This window comes from Sus scrofa, chromosome 9 (genome assembly GCF_054392235.1).
Source record: "Sus scrofa isolate SSC_HxYL_T2T_F1_AM1 chromosome 9, Sscrofa_HxYL_maternal_Yorkshire_Landrace_v2.0, whole genome shotgun sequence".
Taxonomy (NCBI): domain Eukaryota; kingdom Metazoa; phylum Chordata; class Mammalia; order Artiodactyla; family Suidae; genus Sus; species Sus scrofa.
Window position 1 is genome coordinate 51876472 of NC_139391.1, and position 24174 is coordinate 51900645.

General features: G+C 36.5%; 2 protein-coding genes across 2 annotated transcripts in view; one reads left to right on the forward strand and one right to left on the reverse strand.

Annotated features, from left to right (window-relative positions):
* LOC100524098 (olfactory receptor 8A1-like) overlaps window positions 1-24174 on the forward strand; it is a 141033-nt gene that overhangs the window by 74644 nt on the left and 42215 nt on the right. The gene's annotated exons all lie outside the window — the stretch shown is intronic.
* On the reverse strand, window positions 8296-13226 carry LOC100523913 (olfactory receptor 8B12-like). The gene has a single exon (XM_003130033.5). The coding sequence runs from the start codon at window positions 13224-13226 to the stop codon at window positions 12291-12293; it is 936 nt and encodes a 311-aa protein (XP_003130081.2). The 3' UTR covers window positions 8296-12290.

The window sequence follows — 24174 nt, forward strand, 5'->3', positions numbered from 1 at the left end:
CTTTTAAAGGGCCGCACCTGCAGCATGTGGAAGTTCCCAGGCTAGGGGTCAAATCAGAGCTGCAGCTGCCAGCCTAACACCAAAGCCACAGCAATACCAAATCCAGGATTCATCTGCAACCTACACTGCAGCTCACAGCAACACTGAATCCTTAACCCACTGAGCGAGTCCAGGGATTGAACCCACATCCTCATGGATTACCCTTGGGTTTTTAACCCTCTGAGCCAACAGGAATGCCTTCTGCACATGTTTTGATTGGGTTGTTTGGTTCTTTGTTGTTGAGTTGTATGAGCTGTTTTTATATTTTGAGATTAAGCCTTTGTCAGTAGCATCATTTGCAAATACTTTCTCCCATTCTATAGGTTGTCTTTTCCTTTTTCATTGTTTCCTTTGCACTGAAAAAGCTTGTAATTTTGATTAGGTCTCATTGGTTAATTTTTTTTTCTTTTTAGGGCTGCACCTGTGGCCTATGGAAGTTCCCAGGCAGGTTAGGGGTTGAATTGGAGCTGCAGCTGCAGCCTATGCTACAGCCATAACAACTCCAGATCCAAGCCATGTCTGTGACCTACACCACAGCTCACTGCAACATCAGATTGTTAACCCACTGAGCAAAGCCAGGGATCAAACCCACATCCTCATGGATCCTACTGAGTCACGATGGGAACTCCTGTTTTTTTGTTTGTTTGTTTTTATTTCTATTACCTTGGGATACCAACCTGAGAAAACATTGGTAAAATTTATGTCAGAGAATGTGTTGCCCATGCTCTCTTCTAGGGGTTTTATGGTATAATGACTTATATTTAAGTCTTTAAGCCATTTTGAGATAATTTTTTTTTGTCTTTTTGTCTTTGTTGTTGTTGTTGTTGTTGTTGTTGTTGTTGTTGTTGTTGTTGTTGCTATTTCTTGGGCCGCTCCCGTGGCATATGGAGGTTCCCAGGCTAGGGGTTGAATCGGAGCTGTAGCCACCAGCCTACGCCAGAGCCACAGCAACGCGGGATCCAAGCCGCGTCTGCAACCTACACCACAGCTCACAGCAACGCCGGATCGTTAACCCACTGAGCAAGGGCAGGGACCGAACCCGCAACCTCATGGTTCCTAGTCGGATTCGTTAACCACTGCGCCACGACGGGAACTCCCATTTTGAGATAATTTTTGTGCATAATATGAGGGCATGTTCTAACTTCCCTGATTTAAATGCAACTGTCCAATTTTCCCAGCACCACTTGCTAAAGAGACTCTTTTTCCATTTTTATTCTTGCATCCTTTGTCAAAGCTTAATTGAGCATAGGTGTGTGGGTTTATTTCTGGGCTTTCATTCTGTTCCATTGATCTGTGTGCCTGGGGATTTTTTTTGTTTTGTTTGTACTGTAGCTTTGTAGTCTTGTCTGAAGTCTGGGAGAGTTATGCCTCCTGCTTTTTTTTTTTTTTTTTAATCATTGAAACCACAAACTTGTTTTTTGAAACAGCAAACAAAATTGACAAACCTCTTGGCCAGGCTCACTACAAAGAAAAGAGAGAAAAACAAATAAGCAAAATAAGAAACAAAAAAGAAGAAATATCCATAGATACCACAGAAATACAAAAAAAAAAGAGAGAGAGAGAATACTGTGAACATCATCTACCAACAAATTTGATAACTTAGAAGAAATAGACAACTTTCTAGAAACACACAGCCCACCAAAACTGAATAAAGAATAAATAATTTGAACAGACTGATAACTAGAACTGAAATACAATCTGTAATAATAATAAAAAAAACTCTGCCAACAAAAGTCCAGGAACTAGATGGCTTCACAGGTGACTTCAACCAAACATAAAAAGAACTTTTCCAAGATTTGAGAAGAGAAACACTCCCAAAGACATTCTATGAAGGCACCATCACCATGATACAAAAAACAGACAAAAATATCACCAAAAAAGAAAATTACAGGCCAATATCTTTGATGAATGTAGACACAAAAATTCTCAACAAAATATTAGCAAACCAAATCCAACAACACATAAAAAGTATTATACACTGCAATCAAGTAAGATTCATCCCAAGTTCACAGGATGATTCAGCATACACAAATCAATCAATGTAATACATTAACAAAAGTCGAAAACCACATAATCATCTCAATAGATGCAGAAAAACCATTTTACAAAATTCAACATCCACTCATGATAATAACTCCCATCAAAGTAGGTATAGGGGAACATATCTCAACATAGTATTTATGACAAACCCACAGCCAGTACTCAAGCTGAAAAGCTGAAAGCCTTCACACTAAAATCTGAAATAAGACAAAGATGTCCACTCCTGCTACTTCTATTCAACATAATATTGGAAGTCCCAGCCACATCAATCAGACAAGAAAAAGAAATAATAGATATTCAAATTGGAAGGGCAGGTGTAAATTGTCACTATTTGCAGATGACTTGATACTATATATAGAAAACCCTAAGGACTTCACACAAAAACTGTAAGACTGATAAATAAATTTAGCTCAGTAGCAGGATACAAGATTAACATTCAGAAATTAGTTGCATTTTTTTACACTAACAATGAAATAAAAGAAATGGAATATAGAAAATAAAATACCTTTTTAATAAAAAAAAAAACCTGGAAATATACCTGACCAAGGAGGTGAAAGCCTTATATGCTGAAAACTATAAAATATTAATAAAGAAAATTAAAGAGAATTCAAAGATATGGAAAGATATCCCATGCTTTTGGATTGGAAGAATTAATATTGTTAAAATGACAATGCTACCCAAAGCAATCCACAGAATTAATATGATCCATATCAAATTACCCATGACATTTTTCACAGAGCTATAATGAATAATCCAAAAATGTATATGGAACCATATAAGGGCCAGAATTGTGAAAGCATCCCTTTACTTTTTTTTTTTTTTCTTTTTTGGGCCACAGCCATGTTATATGAAGGTTCCCAGGCTAGGGGTTGAATCAGAGTTGTAGCTTCTGGCCTATGCCACAGTCACAGCAATGTGGGATCCAAGCGGAGTCTGCAACCTATACCATAGCTCACAGCAACGCCGGATCTGTGACCCACTGAACAAGGCCAGGGATGGAAACTGCATCCTCAGAAATACTAGTTGGATTCATTTCCACTGTGCCACAAGGGAAACTCCCAGCATCCCTTTACTTTTAATCTGTGTATTTGTCAGTATTTTATAGATTGCATATCACTGGGTCTTATTACTTTATCTACTCAGTCTGTTTTGTTTGATGTATTTGGACAATTCATAGTGAAAGTAATTATACATATGGTTAAATTCCTATCTGTAATACTTGAATGTTTTCTTTGTTGTACTTTGTTTTTGTTTCCTTTTTTTTTCCCCCCACCGCTGCACAGCATGGGGATCAAGGTATTCTTACATGTATACATTTTTTTCCCCCACTCTTTGTTCTGTTGCAGTATGAGTATCTAGACATAGTTCTCAGTGCTACTCAGCAGGATCTCCTTGTAAATATATTCTAAGTTGTATCTGATAAGCCCAAGCTCCCGATCCATCCCACTCCCTCCCTCTCCCATCAGGCAGCCACAAGTCTATTTTCCAAGTCCATGATTTTCTTTTCTGTGGAGATGTTCATTTGTGCTGGATATTAGATTCCAGTTATAAGTGATATCATATGGTATTTGTATTTGTCTTTGTCTTTCTGGCTCATTTCACTCAGTATGAGATTCTCTAGTTCCATCCATGTTGCTGCAAATGGCATTATGTCATTCTTTTTTATGGCTGAGTAGTATTCCATTGTGCATATATACCACTTCTTCCGAATCCAATCATCTGTTGACGGACATTTGGGTTGTTTCCATGTCCTGGCTATTGTGAATAGTGCTGCAAAGAACATGCGGGTGCGTGTGTCTCTTCTAAGTAGAGATTTGTTAGGATATATGCCCAAGAGTGGGATTGTGGAGTCATATGGAAGTTCTAAGTATAGATTTCTAAGGTATCCCCAAACTATTCTCCATAGTGGTTGTACCAGTTTACATTCCCACCAACAGTGCAGGAGGGTTCCCTTTTCTCCACAACCCGTCCAGCACTTGTTATTTGTGGATTTATTAATGATGGCCATTCTGACTGGTGTGAGGTGGTATCTCATGGTAGTTTTGATTTGCATTTCTCTTATAATCAGCGATGTTGAGCATTTCCTCATGTGTTTGCTGGCCGCCTGTACATCTTCCTTGGAGAATAGTCTATTCAGGTCTTTTGCCCATTTTTCCATTGATTGATTGGTTTTTTTGCTGTTGGGTTGTATAAGTTGCTTATATATTCTAGAGATTAAGCCCTTGTCCATTGCATCATTTGAAACTATTTTCTCCCATTCTGTAAGTTGTCTTTTTGTTTTCTGTTTGATTTCCTTTGCTGTGCAAAAGTTTTCAGTTTGATTAGGTCCCATGGGTTTATTTTTGCTCTAATTTCTATTGCTTTGGGAGACTGACCTGAGAAAATATTCATGAGGTTGATGTCAGAGTGTTTTGCCTATGTTTTCTTCTAGGAGTTTGATGGTGTCCTGTCTTATATTTAAGTCTTTCAGCCATTTTGAGTTTATTTTTGTGCATGGTGTGAGGGTGTGTTCTAGTTTCATTGCTTTGCATGCAGCTGTCCAGGTTTCCCAGCAATGCTTGCTGAATAGACTTTCCTTTTCCCATTTTATGTTCTTGCCTCCCTTGTCAAAGATTAATTGACCATAGGTGTCAGGGTTTATTTCCGGATTCTCTCTTCTGTTCCATTGGTCTGTCTGTTTGTTTTGATACCAGTACCACACTGTTTTGATGACTGTGGCTTTGTAGTATTTCTTAAAGTCTGGGAGAGTGATGCCTCCTGCTTGGTTTTTGTTGCTCAGGATTGCTTTGGCGATTCTGGGTCTTTTGTGGTTCCATATAAATGTTTGGATTGTTTGTTCTAGTTCTGTGAAAAATGTCATGGGTAATTTGATAGGGATTGCATTGAATCTTTAGATTGCTTTGGGTAGTATGGCCATTTTTACAATATTGATTTTTCCAATCCAGGAACATGGAATATCTTTCCATTTCTTTACATCTTCTTTGATTTCTTTGATTAAAGTTTTATAGTTCTCAGCATATAAGTCCTTTATCTCTTTGGTCAGGTGTATTCTGAGGTATTTGATTTTGTGAGGTACAATTTTAAAAGGTATCGTATTTTTGTATTCCTTTTCTAATATTTCATTGCTGGCATACAGAAATGCGACTGACTTCTGAATGTTAATCTTATATCCTGCCACTTTGCTGAATTTATTAATCAGTTCAAGGAGTTTTTGGGTTGAGTCCTTAGGGTTTTCTATGTATAGTATCATGTCGTCTGCATACAGTGACAGTTTGATCTCTTCTCTTCCTATATGGATGCCTTTTATTTCTTTTGTTTGTCTAATTGCTGTGGCTAGGACTTCCAAAACTATGTTGAAGAGCAGTGGTGAGAGTGGGCATCCCTGTCTTGTTCCAGATTTGAGTGAGAAGGATTTCAGTTTTTCCCCATTGAGGATTATATTTGCTGTGGGTTTATCATAAATGGCTTTGATTATGTTCAGGAATGTTCCCTCTATACCCACTTTGGTGAGGGTCTTGATCATGAATGGATGTTGGACTTTGTCAGATGCTTTTTCTGCGTCTATTGAGATGATCATATGATTTTTGACTTTTCTTTTGTTAATGTGGTGTATGACGTTGATTGATTTGCATATGTTGAACCATCCTTGTGAACCTGGGATGAACCCTACCTGGTCATGGTGTATAATTTTTTTGATATGTTGTTGGATTCGGTTGACTAAGATTTTGTTGAGAATTTTTGCATCTATATTCATGAAAGATATTGGCCAATAGTTTTCTTTTTTGGTGTTATCTTTGCTTTTGGAATGAGGGTGATGGTGACATCATAGAATGTCTTTGGGAGTATTCCTTCTTCAACCTTTTGAAAGAGTTTAAGGAGGATGGGCACCAGATCCTCTTTATATGTTTGATAGAATTCTCCTGTGAAGCCATCTGGTCCTGGGCTTTTATTTGTAGGGAGTGATTTTATGACTTCTTCAATTTCATTTCTAGTGATTGGTCTGTTCAGTTGATCTGCTTCTTCTTGATTCAATTTTGGAAGGCTGTAAGATTCTAGAAAATTGTCCATTTCTTCCAGACTGTCAAATTTGTTGGCATATAGTTGTTCATAGTATTCTCTTACGGTTTTTTGTATTTCTGCAGTATCCGTTGTGATTTCTCCTTTTTCATTTATAATTTTGTTTCCTTTTTACCTTCCATTATTATTCCCCCTTTGTGAGTTTTAATTGAACATTTATTTTATTCCATTTTTTCTCCCTTAGCATGTAACTTATGCTTATTTTTTATGTTTTAGTGATTGCTTTAAAATTAAATTGCACATTTACAGTGATTACATTTACTTTCAAATAACATTATATCACTTCATGAGTAGTGAATTTACCTTATATCAGAGTATTCCAAATTCTTCCTTCTCATCCCTTATAACATTACTGTCATTCATTTAACTTATCCATAAGCTATGGTTACCCCATTACCCATTATGTTGATGCTATCTATTATCATTTGAACAGATATTATCTATTAAATCAGTTAAGAATTTAAAATTAAAAATTTTATTTTACCCTTATTTCTTCCTCTAATGCTCTTCCTTTTTTGTTATGTAGGTCTGTCTCTAACATATTTCCCACTCTGAATAATTCTTTTAACATTCTTGCAGGCAGATCTGCTGGGAACAAATTGAATTTTTATTTTTTCAAGAAGGATAATTTTCTGGATACAAAATTCTAAGCTGGTGGGATTTTTCTCTTTCAATGCTTTAATACATCTCACCACTTGTTTCTTACATGGTTTCTGAGGCTAAGTCTTTTGTACTTCTTATCCAGTTTCTATACACATAAGGTAGGTATTTTTCTTCTTATTTCTTTGAAGATTTGTCTAGTTTTCTACCATTTGAATGTAAGATGGCTCGGTGTGGATTTTTTGGTATTTATCATGTTTAGTTTCACTGAGGTTCCTGAATCTGTGGTTTCATGTCTGTTATTAAATTTAGAAAATTCTAAGCTATTATTATTTCAATTTTTTTCTTTGATTTCCCTCTTTCTTCTTTTCTGGTATTCTCATAGTGTATTATACCTTTTGTAATTGCCCCATGGTTCTTTGGTATTCTCTACTTTTCCTTCTTTTTTTCTCTTTATACTTCAGTTTGGAAAATTTCTATTGACATATCTTCAGGATTACTGATTCTTTCCTCTACCATGCCCAATCTATTAGTGAGGCTATTAAAAGCATTTTTTTACTTTATGTCACAATGTTTTGATTCCTGGCATTTCCCTTTGATTCTTTCTTCGAGTTCCATCTCTCTGCTTATATTATCTAGTGTTCTTGTTTATTACTAGAATAATTAGCACATTAATTATAATTGTTTTAAGTTTCTCATCTGAGAATTTCAACATCTCTGCTGTATCTCAGTCTGGCACTATTAGTTGCTTTATCTCTTCAGGCTTTCTTTCACATTGCCCTTCAGTGCACATTGTTATTTTTTGTTGAAAAGGAAGGTCTGATGTTTTGGGTAATAGAAACTGAGGTAAAAAGAATGGTAGTGTGAAGTTTTATGTTTATCTGGCTAAGATTTATGATGTTTTTGCTGTTTGCTATAGCTGTGGATGTCTGAGGCTTCAGTTTTCTACAGTGTCATTTTTTTTCTCCCCTTTTGTCTTTGGATTTCCCTAGAAACATTCTCCATTTGAGTCTGAACTTTGCAATTCTTTCAGCTCTGTACCATGTTTTAAAGAAGACTTTTGGGAACAGGAAAATTATAAGGAACAGGAGGATAAGGAGTTGGATATTTTAGTTTACGTGCTGGTAAGGTAGTTTCCTTTGAGGAAGGCAGAGAACAGAAGGCACTTAGTGTGTTTCAGAATAGTTATCCTATTCCCAATCCCCACCCAAAGCTGGAGGAGATTTTCCCCTAGCCTTCACAATGAGAACCTGGTGTTCCTAGAGTAAAATTCACACAGGTGAGGGTGCCCCTGAGACTAAGTCCCCTAGAGCTTTATATCAAGACAGCCTGTAATCAGCCTCCAGCAATTCATTAGTTACCATTTAAGTTTTACTACTAACATGTGTATACTAGCTCCAGAATCTTCTACTCTAAGTAACCTGCAATTCTGTAGTCTTACCTCTCTGTGTAGTTTTCTGGGGGTCAGTTTGTCCTACGACCTTGATTCTCGGTTGGATCCAAGAAGAGTTGTTGATTTTCAGTTCATTCAAATTTTTTAATTTTTTATTATTCTTGATTTGCAGTGTTCTGTCAGTTTCTGCTGTACAGCAAAGTGACCCTGTTATACGTATATATACATTCTTTTTTTCACAGTATCCTCCATCATGTTCTATCACAAGTGATCAGATATTGTTCCTGGGGCTATACAGCAAGATCTCATTGCTTATCCACTCCAAATGCAGTAGTTTGTATCTACTAACCCCAAACTCCCTTTCCCTCCCACTCAAATTTTTTCTTATTATGATAGTAAATGTGATGCCTTCCAAGCCTTTACCTCTAAGAGCTGAAATCAACTCATGTTCTCAATAGATAAATGTTAAATTGAAAAATGCTGGCCATTTTGGCAATTCAATGTCTCTGCCCCTAACACAGAAACAAGCAAAGGTGCAAGTAGTCAAACTGTGGGGTGAGGAATAGAAAATCAGGAAATCCCAAGTATACCAGAGCTGAAGCTCCCATGAGTTTGTTGTGCTGCCTCTTCTTTTCTCTACTTTCCTGCTCACACCCTGTCCCATGCCTCTTCTGTTCTTGATTTCTCTTCTTCTTGCCCAGAAATGTCCTCTGGTCACTCCTCTTTTAAACTTCTTCTACTGAAAGACATCTTTAAATTCCATTTCATAGAATTTTAAAACAAAAAGTGGTCTCTAGATGCATAAATATATAGATATATATGTAAATAAATATAAATAGGTATAGAGATATCCTTGCAAATGCCTATACTATTTCTAGGAATAGTTACATCTAAAAGAGGAACACAGGCATGGGAGAACTAAAGGGAAAGGAAGGCTTATTTTTACTGTATTCTTTTTGTGCTATGTACATGTATTCCTTAGGGAAAAAATATTACTTTGTAAATTGAAGTCAATGATCTGAAATATGATCATTGCTATCTAAAAACAAACAGGCTATAGAAAACATCATTTTTAGGAACAGAAGCCTGAATGCTTTTACCCTAGGATGAGAAACAAAACAGGAATGTCTATCATCCTTAGCTCTAAGCATATAAGGAAAAATAAAGATTATTAAGAAAGAATCAATCCTGTCTTTATTTGCAGATGGTATTATTGTATACATAGAAATACGAAAAAGAGATTTCCTGTTTTCTCTTTTGTTTATTAAAGTAATAATTAGAATTAATAAAATTAGCAAGGTTACTGGGTACTAAATCCATATGTAAAAAATCAATTATATTTTAAATAATAGTAATAAACCATCAAAAATCCATTTAAAGCAGTAAAATGTATCAAATTCCTAGAGATAAATATAATGTCAGCTTCAAAACAAGATAGGAATGTCTTTTCTTAACACTTCTAGTAAACATTGTACTGGTAGGATATACCACCTTGGAAGCCAGATTCTCTCCCACTAGTCTCATAAAAACATTGTCACATGATCATCCAATAGATTCATATAAATACAGCTACTGCAACTTAAAAAGGAGAGATGACCATTTCCATAAATGATCCTGAAGCAATTTAATATCTTCATGAAAAAAAAACAAGCTTACTCATGATTGCACACCATACATACATACATATATTTGAACTTGATTAAAAAATATAAATATATTAAAGAAAAACAATAAAGCTTTCAAAAGAAAGCATAAGAGTATATTTGACATTTGGTAATAAGGAAAGATTAAACAGGACACAGCACTAACTGTATGATCCAGTTGAACCTCATTAAAATTAAAAGAACTAATTACCAAAAAAACACCGCTAAAAACAGGTATGTGAATGGGCAAATCACAGGCTGCGCAAAAATAAGTGCAATGAACATGCCTGAAAAAATCTGGAATATGCTTTCTTAAAGCTCAAATTAATTAGAAAAAATCTAACACACTGTTTTTAAATGAGCAAAGACTTGAATAGGTATTTCACAAAGGTGATACCTAAATTCTAATGAGCATATTAAGAAGTGCCCAACATCATTGTTTGTTAAGGAAATGTAAAAAAAAAAAAAAAAGGACTAAGTAAGGTTATACTGCACTACACACCGAGAAGAGTAGATAAGATGAAAACGGCTGAAAATAACAAACATTCAGTAAAATGAGGAACATTCTTACTCGAAACTGTTGGGATTGCAAATTAGTTTAAATATTTTGGAAGACAGTTGTTAGTATTTAAGAAGTCTAGAAGTATGCCTATCCTGTGACCTAATAATCCACATCTAGCTATAGATCCAAAAGAAATTAGTGTAAATTTCAAAGAAACTACATGCATAAGAATATTCACAGCAGTTTTATTAATAATATGCAGAAACTGAAAACATGCCAAATGCCCATTAAAAGGATAATTAAAAAAAAAATTGCTCAATATGCATACAATGGAACACAAAACAGTAATAACCAAGAACAAAATACTTACATATACAGTGTTATGGATGAATCTCACACTATACTTTGTATTGAGAAAAAGAAGCCAGATATTTTAAGAAGTAAATGGAAAAAAAAAGTAAACACAATATTTAATATTTATATGAAGCTCAAGAACAAGCAAAATGAATCTGTAATCATAAAAATAAGAATAGTAGATATTTCATGAAAAAGAATGGACAATAATATTTACTGGGAAGGGGAATGCAGGAATATTCTGAAATGATAAAAAAATCTGTATCTTAGTCTAAGTGGTGGTTACATAGCCTTTGGTATGTGAAAAAATTCACTGAGTGCTTAAGATTTTGTGCACTTTGCTATGTATAACTTACAGTCCTATTTAAAAGGTTTTTTTTTTGCTTACCAATCTTATACTGATCCTCCATCACCCCACCACACTCTCAACCTGTAAATATCCCAGATTCAGCTATCTTCCCCTCTGCTATACAGACTAAAACACAATCCTCCATTGCACTTTCATCTTTTTATTACATTCTCATAGAACAGAACCATGTCAAAGGTCAAAACTAAACATTTATCCAAACTTACTCTTTTCTTTAATAGAAAAGAACTTTCCTAAGAAGAGTTTGTAAATCACAGTATCATGCAAACAGTTCATATACCATCGCTTCTAATAACATGTTCAGAACAAACAAAGGTTTTTCTGAGTCTTTATAATAAAGCTATATCTCCAGTTCCCCAACACTATGAATATATGACTTGTCCTGAGACCACCATTTGTTTCCCTTATGGTCTGCCATTAAGAGATAATACCTATGTGCAGTACCTTAAAATACAGTGGCATCTACCTTCCTAGTAACTGGTTGGTTGGCACTGCTCCAATGGCTTACTTCCACCAAAGGCTATTACTCAGTCACAGCATTCAGATCCTTAAAGTGAGCTCCAGGGTCTAGTCTGGCCTGGAAGTAATAAATGAAGCTTGTGCCCAACATTTTTAACTCCCTTAAATCTATATTTCTTTCCATTAGAAGATCTAACAAGTTAGCCTGTGTCCTTAAAGCTCTGTATACCATTTCAGTGGGTACCATGCTTGATTCTATATGGAACTTAATTTCCTATCCAAAAACATTAAAACATTTATCATTTCTGCTAAGGAAAAAAAATCACCAAATTTTTCACCTCCAACATTCTTACAAAAATTAGGTTCCTAAAATTAACCCTTGAAAAGTTTTATGACACTGCTGTAAATAGAATTAGGTTTCCTTAAAGGCCAAAATAAAAGTAAAAACCTTTGAAATGAAATCTTCCAGGAAAAAGGTGGATCAAGAAGCATGACTAAAGGAAATCAGAGCAGAGTGAATTCAAATTCAAGGGCCTAGATTCCAATCCCTGCTCTGGCACCAGGTACATGGTACCACCTCAAAATATTTATGAGTCTCTAGTGTGCCTATGAGAGACTGGACTAAATCTTTTTTTAGATTTAGTGTAGGAGAACAAAGATTAAAGATTTCTTAGTGTGCCTATGAGAGACTAGATTAAATTATTTCTTAGATTTAGTATAGGAGAACAAGCACTGGCATTTGTTTCCTTCACTGAAAAAATAAATAAATAAAAGAAATTGATGAACAAAGCTCTTAAATCCATTTATCAGTCATTTTCAAGAGAAGATCTTTCGGCTCAAGGTTTTCTTCAGAGCAACTTTGACATCCTTATTCCGCAGGCTATAGATTAATGGGTTGAACATGGGCACAACGATGGTATAGAATACGGAGGACACTTTCCCTTGGTCAAGGGGTAAGATAGAGGGTGGTTTGAGGTACATAAATGCTCCTGACCCAAAGAAAAGAGATACCAAAATTATGTGGGAACTGCAGGTACTAAAGGCTTTGGATCGGCCCTCTGCGGAGCTAATGCAGAGAATGCTAGAAAGAATGAAACCGTAAGAGATTAAAATGGTCACAATGGACACCCCAATACCAGTGGCCACAACAATAAAGACCACCAACAAATTTACATAAGAGCTGTTGCAGGAAAGCTCAAGAAGGGGAATGATGTCACACATAAAGTGATTGACAAGGTTATTGGCACAAAAGGTCATAAACATTACATTTCCCATATGGGCCACAGCCCCAAACACTCCCATCCCGTAGACGCCCAACAAAAGGAGTAAACACACCTGAGGAGACATGGTGACTGTGTACACCAGTGGTTTACAGATGGCCACATAGCGGTCATATGCCATCGCCGTCAGGATATAGGATTCAGAAAAGACAAAGAAACAGAAGAAAAAAAACTGAGTCATACACCCTGCATAGGAAATAATATTCTTCTTTGAGACAAAACCCATCAGCATTTTAGGGGTGAGAGTAGTGGAGTAACTAAAATCTATGAAGGACAAATTGAAGAGGAAAAAGTACATGGGAATATGAAGGTGAGAATTCAGTCCAATCAGAGTTATCAACCCCAGGTTCCCCACCACAGTGACCACATAGAAACTTAGGAACAGGAAGAAGAGGGGGACCTGGAGCTCTGGCTGGTCCGTTAAGCCTGCGAGGACAAACTCTGTCACAGAGGAGGTATTATCTGCAGCCATTATCTTTCTTCTAGGAAAATCTGTGAGGGGAAAAGAAAAGTCACTGGAAGAAACAGAGGCTACATGATATGGAAGTTAATCAAAGTTATGGAGGTGAAATGGAGAAGATAAGAAAAGAACATCTACTGACCACTAACTATGGGATAAGCATTGTTATAAATGGGGTGTGGCATTATGATTATCCTCATATGATAGATGAGGACTCTAGGCCTCAGTGACCGGCACAAGTCCCAGTACTGCTGTGTTGCAGTAAGTCAAGTAAGATGGTCTAGGTCACAGAGTTTGAGCCACAGGACAGACCAGGTCGGGCAAGCACTCACCCTCCTTCTGCATGGAGTCACAGTCCTTTTTGTCCTGCACTTTAAATGCAATGCTTTAACCCAGATTACTGGCTGAGAGGGAGAAAATTCTGATCATAGTAACAGAGGGGCAAGAGATCTTGCTGAGGTTTCAGACAATGACAATCACACAATGTACGTTATTACCTGAAACTGATATAAAAACTAATAAAATTTTGTGTAGCGATTTGCATTCTACACTTTTTACTGAAGGGGTGGTTATATATTAAGGGTGGCAGATTTTCTTTCCAAAAGATAAATTTCTATTTGGGGAAATTCAAGTCTCAGTTAACAGATGAGTTATATAGGTTTAGGTCCTAGTTAAGGGCTAGAGTCCTTTTGAAGAAGTTATGAAAGCAAAACAGAAAAGCAGAAGTCCACCTTCCTCTAAACCACTGTATGTTTATGAGTATATAAATGTACATCAGTGAGGATTTGCTAAGACTCAGCAAAAATGGAATCTCATCTATCTGTTTACAATGAGAATTGTCCATGGCCCAGAGTGACTCTAATGAATCCCAATCCCTATTTATAATCCCATTACACATACTTAAGAAATAGAGAAAAATAATCCATTATTGGAAAATTAAAATAAGCATCAAAAGTAAGCTTTCCTCAAGACCCAAGGGCAAAGAAGACCTTAGGGATTCATTGAATGTTCTCTTTCCTCTAGGAATTTTAGAGGGTTCTTGCATGCATGATACAACACCAGTGAAAATTCTTCTGAGATTTTTGTCTCTCCAGAGATGGTTTCCATGGCAATTTTGTTTTAAATGCTTAAAGGTTTTATTTCAAGTGAATCAGGACTTCTCTAAAGTCATTTTCACTGTTGGCTTGCTCTGATACAAGCAGAGAGAAATATTGGAATAAATATTCTTGATTAAGTTACTTTTGTCACTGAATTTTTTCCCAAAACTTGAATCTCTATATAATGGATTCCTTGTCTGTTTACTGCTGACAATAAAATATATATGAGACATGGATTATAACATACTCATGTGGAAAATATCTGTACAATGCAGTGTCTTTCTATATATGCCTCACACACATTCATTAACCCTCAAATGTCTGGTAGACCTTCAGGCAGCACCAGAGTGGTGCTGAGGGCAGTACCCTTCACTCCACATAAGAGAATTATAAGAATAAGCTGCAATTCCAACCAAAAAGTCAAAGCTCCTATGTAGAGAAAAGATGACTACAGAAAAAGTCTTCATTTTATGTGACTTCAGATAGGCTCTGAATAAAATTAAATTCATCTCTCAGAAGTCATAGAGTCTGTATGATACCTAATGTTCAGTTGGTTTTTACTATATATATTTGGTGTATTTAAATGCTGGGTAAAATGATTCAAAAGAAATGGTCCATGCCCCCAAACGGGTTTATCATCTAATGGAGGTATCTTTTGTTCTGTCTCTTTATCACTTTATTCCCTTCATGTTTCAAAATTTCCAAGGTTCAATTCTCAACCATCTGAACCTCTTCTTCCTTAGCTGTTTGGCGAGCTCATTTATGACTCCAACAACATCGTTTTTATTTTTAGTTTCTAATTTTGTATTTTTAGTTCTCATCTTTTTGTTAATTCCTTGTCTGATGTATACAACCGCTCTATCAAAATACTCCAGTGCTGTTTGTTGTCACTCTGAACTCAACAAGTACAAAAACTGAGATGTCTTCTTTCTCGCCCAAATAGATTGCCCAACCTTCTTTCCCATGTCTTTATTGGAGAGATAGTAGAGCATAGTATTAGTGGGGTATTATAAGTTCTGGTTCATTTTGAGTTGGTCCTAGTCACATCTGTTGTTCCCTGAAAAATCATAGTAGCAGCCTCTCTTACTATGAAATATATCCCAGTTAAATGAGAAATTGTATGTGAAATCAAAACAACCTCTCCAATTCCTGGCTCTTACTGTGTGGCCTTGGAATTTTATTTAACCTCGCATAAGCTTCAAATTACTTATTTTAAAATGGGAATAACAAGTAATTTCCTTTATGTAGAACGGAGAAGACACAAAAAGTATTATGTTGTAGTTATTATTGCTGTTTTTATCATCATTATTATTGAGATCTATTCATTTGGATGAGAAAATATTTTATATTACAATGATATATAGGATTAGCTAAAATAGGGACTGAAAGCAGGAAAATCAGTTAAAGTTTCACAAGCTGTGCGAATAGTATACCGAAACAGTGTCAAGAGCTAAGATCATGGAAATACAGAATTTTATATCTATATTTTTTGGAAGAGAAGGAGAAGAAAGAAGTACAAATTAAATCTGACTAAAATTTTGAAACCCAGGGAACCATGAGCAGGATGGAAGAAATTAATAAATAAGGTATGGAGAGGATAAGGAGCTAGATTTTAGAGTAGATGGTAAAATGCTAGCAAAAAAATCTTCAAAAAAGAAAAAGTAAGTTTAAACATTGGCAGTGGAGGAACAGAACTTGGGAAAAGGGGATCAAAATACAAATTAGGATACCCTGGCCACAGAAGAATGATAAATTATTCCAAGCAGAATGGCCAAAGGTTAAGAAAATATTTCTTGAATGCATGAAAATCACAGAAGCCAAAAAAAAGAATTTCTTGTGTGAGAATTAACTAATCTTTCTATGCATTCAAAGGAAAAAAGAAGAAATAGAAAGGAATATAAGTAAATTGAACTCTTGCACTCTAATCTACTTCTTCCATATCACTGTTAACCTATATTTTGTCCTCAAATGTTTGGAAGAATTCAGTATTCTTGTGTTCCTGGAATTCTTGTATTCCAGTATTCCTGGAATTTCCATTGTCAGAGGATTTTCACAACAAATTCAATTTCTGTAATAGATTTAGGATCACTCAAACTTCTATTTCTTCTTTTGTAAGTTTTGCAAATTTGCATCTTTTAAAAGAATTTTACAGTTCCTACAAGTTATTGACTTTATCAAATAAAGTTGTTCGTAATATTACTTTATTTTTCTTTTAATATTTGCAGAATATATAATGATTTCCCCCTTTTCATTCTGATATTATTAAATTTTTTGTATCTTTTTTTGGTAAACCTAGCTAGAATTTTATCAACTTTCTCAAAAGTTCCTGGTTCAAAAAAAAAAAAAAAGTTCCTAGTTTTAATTTATTTTCTCTATTAATTATTGAGATTCTATTTCATTAATTTACACTCTTATCTTTATCATTTCTTTCCTTCTTCTGAACTTGGGTTCAGTTTGCTTTTCTGTCCCTAGATTTTTAAGAAACATTGGTTGTTGACTTTAAACTTTTCTTCTCTAAGATAGGTATTTAAAATTATAAATTCACCTCCAGAAACTGCCTTAGTTATACTATGGAAGGCTTAGCATTTTTTTTCATTTTTTATTCAGTCGAAAAATTTATTCAGTTCAAATTTCCATTGTGATTTCTTTCTCAAAATTGAGTTATTTAAGAAAGTGTGGTTGAATTTCCAAATGATCTAAAATCTAGCTCCTTATTGTCTTTACTCCTTACTTATTCATTTCTGCCATCCTACTCATGGTTCCCTGGGCTTAAACTTTTAGTCTGATTTACTGTACTACACAGCTACAGTAATCAAAACAGAATGGTACTGTCAAAAAACAGAAATATAGATCTCCTGTTCTATCAATAGAACAGGATAGAAAGCACAGAAATAAACTCAAGCACCTATGGTCAACAAACCTATGACAAAGGAGGCAAGAACATACAATGGAGGAAAGACAGTGTTTTCAATAAGTGGTGCTAGGAAAACAGGACAGCTACATGTAAAGGAATGAAATTAGAACATTTTTCTAAAACCATGAACAAAAATAAACTCAAAATGGATTAAGGACCCAAATATAAGACTGAAAACTCCAAATCTTCTTGAGGAAAACATAGAACACTCTTTGATATAAATCACAGCAATATCTTGTTTGATCCACCTCCTAGATTGGTGAAAATAAAAACAAAAATAAACAAGTAGGACCCAATTAAACTTAAAGGTTTTTGCACAGCAAAAGATAACCATAAAAAAATGAAAAGACAACCCACAGAATGGGAAAAAAATCTTTGCAAATGAAGCAACTGACAAGGAATTAATCTCCAAAATATACAAACAATTTATACAGCTCAATATTAAAAAAAACAGGGAATTCCCATTGTGGCACAGTGGAAACAAATCCGACTAGGAACCATGAGGTTGTGGGTTCGATCCCTGTCTCGCTTAGTGGGTTAAGGATCCAGCGTTGCCCTGAGCTGTGGTGTAGGTCACAGGCATGGCTTGGATCTGGCACTGCTATGGCTCTGGCAGAGACTCGCAGCAATAGCTCCAAATAGACCCCTAGCCTGGGAACATCCATATGCCACAAGTACAGCCCTAAAAGGACCAAAGACCAAAAAAAAAAAAAAATATATATATATATATATATATATATATATATATATATATATATATATGTCTTTGGGTTGTGTGTATATATATATATATACACAACCAAATAGAAAAATGGGCAGATCTAAATAGACATTTCTCCAAAAACACATGTAAAGATGCTCGACATCACTAATAGAGAAATGCAAATCAAAACTGGTGTGAGATGATACCACAGTGCGGTATCATCTCACACCAGTCAGAATGACCATCCTTTAAAAATCTACAAACGAAAAATGCTGGAGAGAGTATGGAGAAAAGGGAACTCTCCTACACTGTTGGTGGGAAAGTAAGCTGATGCAAATAGTACGGAGGACAACATGGAGGAACCTTTAAAAATTAAGTATAGAGTTCCCGTCGTGGCGCAGTGGTTAACGAATCCGACTAGGAACCATGAGGTTGCGGGTTCGATCCCTGCCCTTGCTCAGTGGGTTACTGATCCAGCGTTGCTGTGAGCTGTGGTGTAGGTTGCAGACGCGGCTTGGATCCCGCGTTGCTGTGGCTCTGGCGTAGGCCAGTGGCTACAGCTCCGATTAGACCCCTAGCCTGGGAACCTCCATATGCCACGGGAGCGGTCCAAGAAATAGCAAAAAAAAAAAAAGAAGTCATTGAAGACAACTTCTCTGAAGTGAAAAAAAAAAAAAATTAAGTATAGAACCACCAAATAATCCAGCAAACCCACTCTTGGGCATATATCCAGAAAAAACTAGAATTTGAAAAAATATGTGCTCCCAAATGTTCAGTGTAGCACTATTTACAATAGCCAAGACATGGAAGCAGCCTAAATGTCCATCAGCTCAAACTAATGAGTAAAGATATATTCAATGGGATATTACTTGGCTGTAAAAAAAGAACGAAATAATGCCACTTGCAGCAATATGGATGCAACTAGAAATTATCATACTAAGTGAAATAAGTCAATGAAAGACAAATATCATATATCACTTATATGGGGAATCTACTAAAAATGATACTCCCCCAAAATGTATTTATAAAATAGAAATAAACTCACAAGTTTCAAAACCAATCTTAGTGTTACCATGGGGAAACCATTGGGGGTGGGAGGAGAGGGGGAGGAATTGAGAGAATGGGAATAACATATGCACTCTACTGTATAAAATAGATAATTAACAAGAACCTACTCTGTAGCACAGGGAAATCTACTTAGTACTCTGTAGTCACCTATTTGGGAAAAGAATGTGAAAAGAATGGAAATATGTATAACTGATTTACTTTGCTATACACCTAAAATTAAGACAACATTGAAGTCAACTATACACCAATAAAATTTTTTAAAAAGAATCATGGTCCATCATACACAGAATTCCTTTTTTAAAAAAATCCTTTCATAACATGCATACATATCTTCACCCTACACTGTGTATAACATACCTAAAGTGCTGAAACCCTCAGTTCATGTGGTGCTCTGTAATTGCCACTCAGATAAAGATACAGAACATTTCCAACAATCCATAATGTTACCCCATTGCCCCTCTTCAGTCACATTTTGGCTGCTATTTTTCTAAGCTGCTTTTGCCTGTTCTTGAAATTCATGTGTTTTGTTTCCTGTTTGATTTTGATCGTCATTATGTCCATGAATAGATTCATCCATGTTGTTGTGTGTAGTAGTACTTTGGGATTTTTTTTCTGCATATTATTCCATTGTATTAATATGCAAGAATTTATTTCATTTTATCTTATAACAACTTTTTCTTAAAAGAATATACCAAGTTAGGCTCTTCTAATGAAAATCGAATAAATATAAACATGGCTTACACACTACATAGATATCTATTAAATATATGTATTACTTCAAAATTTTCTAGTCAAATTTGTGAAATAATGTCGGCCATCTTTGCACCTCCACATTCTTTTTAATGTATATTAGAGCTAATGACTTTATTGTTAGTTAAATGCTTATTAAACATATAAATAGTATTTATTGTTTTTAAGTGGTCAGTATTATGAGCTCCATTTTAAATATCTATTCATAGAGGTCTATTTCTCATGGGCTTTCTAATTGCATTTTATTGCCTATTGAGTTTCCTTAGGTAATCAATTCAGAAAGTAGTTCATTGTCCATTTCACAAAATTAGAGAATTGGTTTTTGATGTAAAATAATTGTTTCAGTATATGGTGTACTTTTGCTTTTATGACAATTTAATGGCAATATCTTCAACTTATTTTACTTTAAATTGTCACTCAGAAACCATGTCTCATTATATGTTACTATGATATTGTTACTAAGAAAATGTGTTATAAGGTTAATGACATACTAGAGATAATTTGCTGTGAGTCATGAATAATAAGCAGGTTCACATCAGAGTTGAAAGAGGCTATTGCAGGCAGACCAACTCAAAAAGACAAAAAGCAGAAGTCCAGTAAAGCCTTGCATATTTGGGCAAATGGAAATGATAGTATGGGCTGAATCACTGAGAGTCTGAAAGTGGGGAAAGGGGATTGTTGGAGTCATTAAGTATGGTAGCCACTCATCCCACTCTCTGCACTTTCAGTAGAGAATTTATCAAGAAATGAGACACAGGAGCCTCATGAAAGGGAGAACAAAAGATTAGCTTTAATACTGATAAAGTTAACTGGAGAGTACTGCTTAGGTCTAAAGCCACAGTGGGTTTCTCTAATTTCTTTACTGCCTTCCCCAGACACATCTGATGAACCCAAGCATAGGAAAAATGGACAGCACCAGGCCTTCCCTACCAAGGAGGACAGGACACATAAAACAGGAGAAAAATATTGGTCCAGGGCACAAGTGGATTCTAAATATAGAGCCCAAAGGGAACTGGGCCATTCATTCCCAGTTCAGTCTCTCAGCTTCAGCAGTAATGAGTCATTCCTCCCCCTTAAGAAGAAGAAAAACAAAGATGTGGATAAAGAGAAAAGTTTCTTCCCATTCTTTCTTAGGGCATGGAAGGACAGGTACCCATTTTAGAGGAATCATCCACTTTGGCCAGAGATGACTGGTTCATTTACAGAGAGAAGGAATAATTGCTCAAACCGGGTTGCCTCTTGTGAATAAACATATAATTACATATCTCACATATGCGCATAGTTGTATGATAAATTCTTCTTCCAACATTCCATAAATATAGCTCAGAACTGTTTCACTGTTGAAACATTTATTTTTCAAATCATCTTGAAAAAGCAACTAGAAAATGTGAAGACTACCGTTTCTCAAAGACTGTTTCCCCCCTCAGCCCAGCCTTTTACCTGTATTGGTCAGTTATTAGCTCTGCTTCTGGGAACCGAAGTCATTCAATATAAAATTTGGATAAATAAACAAAATAGGAGCTATTTGAGAGGCTAATTTACCAAAACATATGTAACTTCAAAAAGAGAAAGGGTGGACACTGCTCTGAAAATATTCACCAGCACTTCCCACTTGCAGTAATGTCCCTGAGTTCAGAAAAGCAACAGGGCACTCAACTCTGCCATTATTTGTGTGAGTAAAGAGGGGCAGAGAGATGTGCAGTTGTCAGTCATAATCTTTGGCTTATATCTGTGACTCTGTCCTGTGGGTTGGTGGAGTAGGCAAGAACAGAGAGGGCTTTAGAAAACTGAACCCCTCTGGGTACACAAGACGTCTAGTGAAGAACAAACTCATATGTTTGGTTAGGCAGAGAGAAAAGGAACTATCCAAGTATGGGTAGGCTAGAAAACTTATAAGAGACTATACAATATTCTAGGACTAGTAAAAAGAGGCGCATTACCACTTCTAGGCCTGAATTAGCAACAAGAAGAGTGATCTGTATGGGGGGAGCCACTTAACCTGAGTGTGATGCTTGGTGGATGGATGCAGCCCCTGGCTTTCCCACAGAGAGGAGGCCAGGAGAATAAATACCCTGCCCTTACTCTCTTCCTTTCCCACATTGCTTACTAGCAATTGAGGGTAAGAGATTCTACAAATACAACCCATATCAGTCAGACTCCCAGGAAGGAGCAGGGTGGATAAGCATAGAGAATGGACTTGCAGCAACAAATGAGAATATCCATCATATGCAGAAATGTAGCCTAAATGGTCAGGAAAAATAGACTGTTGGAGCATATCCTTCCAAAGCATCTTGAGGGATATCATACAGGAGAGTTGGGAGCAGCAAGGATTTGCCAATATCCTCCAGGAGTTTGAGGGCTATTGAATAACTGTTCATTTTTTGTCAGAACTGGAATACCAGATTAAATAGGAAGGAATCAGTGGCTCCAGCTCTAAATATCTGGGAAACAAACAGGCAGAAGAAGCCAGAATACCACTAACAGCAAAACAAACCTCGTCCCCTGCGTTATAGAAGGAAATAATTAATGTACAATGAGAAAAAAACAAAGTTTTATTGGACACATGGAGCATAAGATAAAGACAGATACATCCTGTTATGAATTTCATTCATAATCATGGATGAAGAGTAGCAGAAATTTCCAAAAGGAGAAAAGCTTGGGAGACAAATGACAAATAGCTAATTCAGATGCAACTTTTCTCTCCTTAATATCACATCAATAATATAAAAACACCTCTGCCAGTTGGGAAGTGTACCAAATATGTGTTAGTGCTCCACTTACATCCCTGCAGATCCTGTTCTTGTTTTGATGCACACCACCTTCAAATACACTGCCACAAACTCCCAGCAACTAGCACCTACTTTTATATGCCAGAGAGCTCCACTCAGGATGCCAGAGCTGCTTTCCTTGCACTGGAGAGCCCAGAGACCAGGAAGGTTACGTCCCTGGAATACCCCTGAACCCATAATTGACATGTGCCAGAGTATAAATTTGTGACTCAGCAACCCTCCAAGTGGTTCAGAGTCAAGCTTAAACTTGAGAACTACCTTTGTAGCTCCCATTCCCAGTCAGTAAATAGGTACAAGCATTTCCCTGATCCAATAAAAAAAGAAAAAAGAAAGAAAGAAACAGCTGGAGTTTCTGTTGTGACTCAGTGGGTTATGAACCCAACTAGTATCCATGAGGATGAGGGTTCCATCCCTGGCCTTGCTCAGTGAGTTAAAAGATCCAGCATTGCCACTGCTACAGACTAGGTCACAGACATGGCCTGGATCCAGTGTTGCTGTGGCAGTGGCATAGACCGGCAGCTGCTACTCCAGTTCGATCTCTAGTCCAGGGAACTTCCATATGCCTCAGGTTCAGCCCTAAAAATAGAAAAAGAAAAAGAAACAGCTTTGTGTTCTGCCTCAGGAGAGAGGAAATGGAGGCTGGTGGAAAGCATGAGTGTGTAAGAAATGAAGATGGTAGGTCATACCACTTATGACTACAAAATCCACCAGCATGTGAAACAAGTGCTGATGAAGGAGTTAGGTGAGAAGAGGTTGACTGCATGTGCAGTGGTTGATGGTGTTGTGATCCCACAAACAGGGACTGATCATTGCCACTGGCTGGGGCATAACACCACCAGTGTCTATCCCAGTATAAACCAAGCATCAGCAGACCCATGGTGACCCCAGCCCACAGGTGTTAAGACAGTGATCACTAATGACAAAGAAACAGAAGAAAAGAGGAGAATCTTGCACCTCAAATCAGTGGTGATGTTCCTCTCTGATACAGAGTTAATCATTTAAGGTAAAATGACAGGGTTGTACAAGAGAGCTAAGACAAGCTCTTGAGGATATTGAAGAGAGAAATCAGCCCAATAAAAATGACCAAGCTCTAGAGTAAGGAGTAGAGTGTGGGATGGAGTTCTAATCCATTTTGTGAAACAAAAAAGTAGTCACTGTTGAGGCATTACCCACAGCCACTCTCTTTAGGAAAGTTGTCTCTGCAAGTAGGAGAGAAGAACCTCATTATGGGCCAAAATTTCTATGACTCAGAAATGAGAATTTCTGTTGCCGTAACAAGAGAATGACTAGTCTTAACCTGGGACATTGTCTTCTTATCTCTTTCTACAATTATGAATACACCACCCACCCCATTTGAAAAATGTCCCAACACAGTCAGCAGCTCAGGGCAGCCAGCAATCCAGGGTGGGTCAAACAAGAGTTTGTGCTGGAAACTGAGTTCTCACAGCAAAGATAGAGATGCAGCATCTCCAAGAGGTTCAGTAATTTCCCAGGTTGCCTAGGAAGCACATCTTGAATAAGGAATGAGAACTGGAGAGAGACCTAGAGACAGCATGGTCTCTGCCTTCATTGCTTCAGCATACCCCCCTCATCCCAGAACCATATTAGGGGAAAAGGTAGTTCCAAAACACTCAGTTTC